This window comes from Asparagus officinalis, chromosome 9, assembly GCF_001876935.1.
Source record: "Asparagus officinalis chromosome 9, Aspof.V1, whole genome shotgun sequence".
In the NCBI taxonomy this organism is placed as follows: Eukaryota; Viridiplantae; Streptophyta; class Magnoliopsida; order Asparagales; family Asparagaceae; genus Asparagus; species Asparagus officinalis.
Genome location: NC_033802.1, coordinates 2,262,656 through 2,268,880, shown reverse-complemented (window position 1 = coordinate 2,268,880; position 6,225 = coordinate 2,262,656). Strand labels below are relative to the sequence as shown.

General features: G+C 40.7%; 1 protein-coding gene across 1 annotated transcript; it reads left to right on the top strand.

Annotated features, from left to right (window-relative positions):
- LOC109824147 lies at window positions 286-3,226 on the top strand. Its single transcript, XM_020390679.1, has 4 exons — window positions 286-512; window positions 2,059-2,206; window positions 2,275-2,458; window positions 2,916-3,226. The coding sequence occupies exons 1-4, from the start codon at window positions 286-288 to the stop codon at window positions 3,224-3,226; spliced, it is 870 nt and encodes a 289-aa protein (XP_020246268.1).

The window sequence follows — 6,225 nt, the reverse complement described above, 5'->3', positions numbered from 1 at the left end:
TGACAGTATGATATACATCAACTTGCGGCAAAAATGCCAATTTAAATTAAAATATAGCAAGTCATAACAAAACAATATCGCACGCCAAACTTTTGAAATGAAAATGGTTTAGCAATAACTCAGAGGTCTAAGAGTAACTTTGGATTTGGTGGGTTTCAGGATGAGTGGAGATGCAACTTTGGGTTTATAGGTAAATACCCTTCAAACCCGACTTGTATATAATGCCCAACCGAACTTAGAGGAAGTACTCATTGAGCAAAGTTCTTATTCAAACGTATATAGAGAATGTCAACGGATGAGCACGAGGCGGTGATTATAGGCGCTGGGATCGCTGAGCTCTCCGCGGCGCTGGGGCTGAAGAGATCAGTTGGAATAAAGAGTGTTGTTCTCGAGAGGTCGCCTGAATTGAGAGCCGCCTGCACTGCTCCCTCGCTGTCGCCGGATGCTTGGCGAGCTCTTGATGCGCTTAGAATTGGCGATAAGCTCAGTGTAGCTTATCGCCTCGCTAAGAGGTAACGTATAGCGGACAATATTGCCCTACATGAGAAAACCAAAAAACGTTCTTTTTTATTTTATTAAAGAAGCATACTAGTCAATTTGCTACTTTTCATTCACTTTCTCTACTCTAAACAAACACATATTATAGTATACTCTCTCATCCCCTCGTTGTCTATCTAAACATAAATGAATACATTCCACCATTTTTCTTTACACTACCTTCCCCCTGGATTTAAGTCAACCCCTCTACTCCATTCCCCTCAACCAACTGTGAGAGTTTTTTTTTACCACTCGCGGGTGGGACTCTCGGTCAGCAGCACCATGGGGGAGGATTCGCTCCCTAGGCCTTCGTGCCCTGTTGGTTGGGAGTTCGAATCCCCGTAGCCGCATTCACCTGGTCTCCTTTGGTTTAAGGGTAGGGATGGAGACCCGGGGGTTTTACCTTGTTTGGTAGGCCAGCCTGGTAGATTAGGGTCCGGTTAGGTCGTCTTGGTCCACACACTGCTCGCCCTGTGCAAGTGGTCACGCTGGTCCTGGCACGTGGGGATGAGCCCCCTAAGAATAATTAGGCGAAGCTCGTTGCAGTTGTGGGGGGATCGGGGGGACTCGATCTGTGGTCTCCGCCAGGGATTCAGATCCTCTCCACTACAAAAAAAATAGTGGAGGGACCACTACATAATCACAGCCATTGATTATCTAGTTGATGGTTATGATTTTTTCTTTTAGTGCAAATTAGGAATGAGTGCAATACACGGGGGTATGATAAGTTTTAGATTTAGATTGTATCATAACCGCCTACTAAATAATCAATGCTTGAGATTAAAAGTAGTGGTCTCTCAACTACTTTTTTGTAGTGGAGAGGATCCAAATCCCTCCGCCAGACCCAAAAGTGGGGCGCTGGAGTGCTAACCGGGGTTCCCTCGTCACAAAAAAAAAAAAAAAACTGTGAGAGTTTTTGATGCAGTGGAAGAGAGCTTAATTAACAAAAGAGTTTAAATTTTGATAATCTAAAACTTTCTTCTTAAATAGCATTTGAGTATAGCAGACACGCAGGGACATCTTATTAGCAACGAGGTGTTTAGAGATGGAACTAGTGAGATTCATGTGATTCCATATTATTTTGTTCATCTTCTGGTACCTCATTTTATAAAAAGTATCGAATCCCTTGTTTTCTTGTAAATCACAAAATCAACAAAGTATATTATCTAGACGTTTATGATTATCTGAGCATTGTCCGTAATCAGCACACGTTATCATTACATAATTATTACACGTACAGCTTGCAATTTTTTCCGAAGCACCGATGCAATTCTCTCTTTTTTTTTGGAAAAAAAGTAGTTAAATTGATAGTTTCTTGTACTGTAAATAAGAAAGCCGTTATAATTGTACGATAGAATTAATATAAAATTATAACCTTCAACTATAATTATAATTTCATAGTTTTAATGTAATGATTAGAGAAAATTAATACCCCATATATAACAATAATATTACCGTTTTCCGTCCCGTATATATTTTAAGAAATTTATGAAAATACATAATTTTTGTGATCGCTCACAGAGGTGAGACAGGAGTGAGGGGACTCCACCCTAAGGTGCTATCAGTAAGATTTTCTTCTAGGCTCGCTTCGTTTACGACCGAGATCATAAAGGATTCATCAGCTGTTGCTCTTCTTGAATCAGAGGATGGAACTTTAATCAGAGCGGAGGTAATCAATCTAGTTTGAGATTCTTTTGCTCCAAATTTACAGCACTTAATATGTTGTGATTATGGCAGGCAGTGGTTGGGTGTGATGGAGTGCGCTCTCTAGGCCCACAACGGCTGGGCCTAACTACGGCCATTGATTCGGCCCAAGCTACGGTCCGGCTCCAAAAGTTTGCCGACAAAGAGAAAAAGGATAGAGTTCCTGCTCTCTACGATACTGACGTTTCTTGGTCAACTACGCATAATACCTCCGAAGGCAAGTCTGTTGTCATCTCACTCTTTAACTATACAAATTTTAGTGGGCTCTCGGTTTTGGCCCACAATATGAAGAGAGATATTATCACCGCTGGAGGCCGCCCAGTCCGATATAGCGGGCGAAGCAGTTATGGATCCATAGTTTATTTTTCTTGTTGACACACACATATACAATTATACGTATAAATTAAGTAGTTTATATAATATAAACTTTATTAGTGAAAAAACACTTGTTTATACGATAATACCAACAATTTCAGCACAATACATGATGAAATTTCATTTTCTTGTCGTAATCATTTTCATATCAATACATGATGAATTTCATTTTCATCACAGAAGCTAACGTATTACTAAATTTCCCCGACAGTAAATCTTCATAATTGTATGAGTTATCAATCACATAGGGGCAGCTAAATGTACTAATTTATCTTCTCTTCCCTTGTTTTTTTTTCCAGAAAAAGAAAGTGCGATAGGACATGCAGAATCAATCCAGACCACCGACCGCTCGGCCGTCTCCCTGGCCTCGGTCAAGTATCATGCTCAGTGGCAAAGCGGAAGGAATTCGATAGGGTCCCACAAAGGGCCCGTCGTACTCTCTCGCGACGCCGCCGCTCCCAATGTGGAGAAAGGGGTCGAGAAGCGCGTGAAGAAGAGATCACGGGCAGCTAGTTTGAAATTTGGCGCATATTGGTCGGGTTGGGTTGAACAAGCTCCACGGGCTGGGCTTTTGGGCCGGGCTTTGGATGCGAAGTGTAGCGAGCCATGATCGTGGCGTGCTTCCTTCAATTGTTTAGAGAGGCACTAGGGGCACACACTCTACCATACTCCCAACCATATCATCTCTCTTGATGCAGTGCACGAGGCCCACTTGATATTTTAATTTTTAAAATCTCATGCGGGTCCCGTGCACTATAGCAAGAGAGATGATGTGGTTGGGACTTTGGTAGATGGTGTGCACCTATCATTATTTTTTTTTACAAAAGCATTGATAGGTTAATGCATCGAGTTGAGTGAATCTAAGTGTAACAACAACTAGTTATTTTATTAATGGTTTTAGCAAAATAACGATGTTTGGTTTGCTGCAAAAATTGCAAATGTTGTAGCAGTAAATGTTACATGCAATATTTATTGTTGATAATTAACTTTAAATTTATTGTTTAGATATCTGCAATTGTATTGTAGAAAATGAATTTCAAGGCAAATTTAGTGTTTGGTTAAAAAACAATTAGTGAAAAATTTACATAATTTTGTCATATAAGAAAATTTGTGAGGACATGATTTTCTGTTTAGATTTAAAGATTTGTTTAGATTTAAAGATTTATTTTGATGAGGTGGAATTTTTTTTACTTTTTAAGTTCCTTGTTTAAAGATTTTGCAGCTTTTTCTCTAACGAAATTGACTGTGCCGTTTGTTGCAATTTTTTTTCTTATAACCAACAGAGGCGGTCCACACTAAATCAGGCTTAAAGAGTGTTTGAATAGGCTTTTTTTTAAAGTTTATAAGTGAAATCTTGTTTTTGGTCACTTATGGCTTTTATGATTAAAATTTCATATAAAATATTTGAGTAAAATAATTATTTATTTGGTCGAAACTAACTTATTTAGATTAGCTTATAAGCTAATTTTAAATGAGCTTAAAAGCTAGGTTATGTATGATGTTACCAAACATGTAAATATGAAAAAAGCTAGTTTACAAGCTACTTCGACAAAAAGAGGAAAAAAAAAATTCTCCTGAACATCCTCTGTGTGGGCTACAAAATGGAAAGTATTATCATCAAATTTACAACCTGTGTCATTTATTGAAATTAAGGTTTCCTTTCATTTCCTTTTTCTTTTTCCCTCTACGAGTTAAATATTCAAGTATTGGGCTGCAAAGATTAATAGAAGCCCAATAAGGAAAAAAAATCCCAAAATTTTATGCATAGGTCCACTCTTTGACAGTGCAATAAGCCGATGAGCCCATTTTCAACGCCTCGCCGGCTCCCACTGAAACTAAAATATTATCAATTGCTTTCTGCCCAATTTAGGCATCCGTACACAAAAGTTCGTATAAAATACCATATACGCATCTTTGGCGGGGCACGGCAATCCAAAAAAAAGAAAAAAAAAGGGGAAAAAGTAAACAGAAAAAACTCGGCGGTAAAGTTACCTTCCTTCTTTACCGCCTTTTCCTTTCCCACGGCACCGCGTTCCCATTCACGGTTAAGCGCACTGCGACGCCACCCCGGTGATCACACCCGCACCCAAAACGGTAAAAAACTCACCCCCAATACGTACCCGCGCTTTCTATTTTCAGCCACTCCGAAAACTTCCACGTCTTCCCAAAATGACCCCCGAACCAAACTCTCTGTTCCCGTAATACCCACACAAACCCCCCATAAATTGGCACTTCAGACCGAAAGCCTCGCTAAGCTCGACCTCTCTTAAAAAAAAAAAAAAACCCTCAAGACTCTTCTCTCTCCTTGAGATAATTCTCTCGATCGATCGCGGCCCGAAACGCCTAATTCGGCGCTGGAGGTAGACTTCAGTTGATGCCGTCATCGCGACGGAATTCTCGGATCTCGCGGCGGGCCTCCTATCGTACGCTGTGGATCCGATCTCTTCGCTTCCAAAAGACCACGATCGTGAATGGAGGATTTCATACGGAAACATGTACGAGTCGCCGGAGAAACGGGCGAGATCGAAGGAATTTCGCTGATGGAGCGGCGCCCGGCGGGAAGAGCGTTGATGATGTGTGGAAGGAGATCTCCGGGGGGAGGAGGTCGACGGAGTGCGATGGATCGGGGTTTAATGAGAGATAACGGCTGGAGGAGTTAAACTTAAACGGGGAGGAAGGTTAGGGTTTCCGGCGGAGTTTTGGCGGTGGATCCGGGGCGGCGATTGCGGTGGAGAGTCAGCCAAGTCAAGGTGCTAGGGTTTGGGAATGGGGTTGAGAGTGGAGGGGGGGAAGGGGGAGGAAGGCAAGGTTCTTGATCCGGTAGATCGAGCGGCGAATGCAGCGGCAGAAGAGGATGATTAAAGATCGGGAGTCGCGCGAGATCGAGGGAGAGGAACAGGTATTTTGTGATGTTGCCCCCTATTTTTTTGGACGTATATAGTTAATTTTTGGATTATTGATTTGTTGAGAAATTGGCGCAGGCTTATACATAGAGCTTGAGTCTCTTAGTGTCGCAAATTGGAGGAAGAGAATGTAGGCTTGCTTCAACAGCAAGGTACTGTGCCGTTTACCTTTATCTCTGAGTTTGTTTAATGTTTGTGTATTCTAATTTCTTTCTCAAGTTCCATTTGAATAATGTTTTAGTTTGGCAGTTGAAGATACTGAGGTGAAATGCACTAGTGTAGATGTTATCTCTACTGTTGTTTAACATCCTTGGCCGTAAGAACGAACGTTGCTGGAGACAGATACAGTGTTCTGCATGTTAGCCAATTTGTAAAGTCCTTGTGGATATGATGCTAGATTAAATATTCTACATAATTCAAACATAGCTTTGGATGCCTCGATAAGTTGGGTAGCCAGCTTTTGGATGCTTTTTTTTGTCCCTTTTATATATAATTCTGGATCTGATGGCGATTTTTATCCATGAATTCGAGGAGATTTCGAAGGAAAAGGCTTAAAGAGGTAATGCAATCGCAACACAAATCATTATAATTTTAGTAAAACACACAAAATTCAAATATAAAACTGAATAAAAAAAAAAAAAAAAAAAAAGCAATATATACAGGTCAAGGAGACATCCTAGGTTCATGCCTGATTACTCAGAATCGA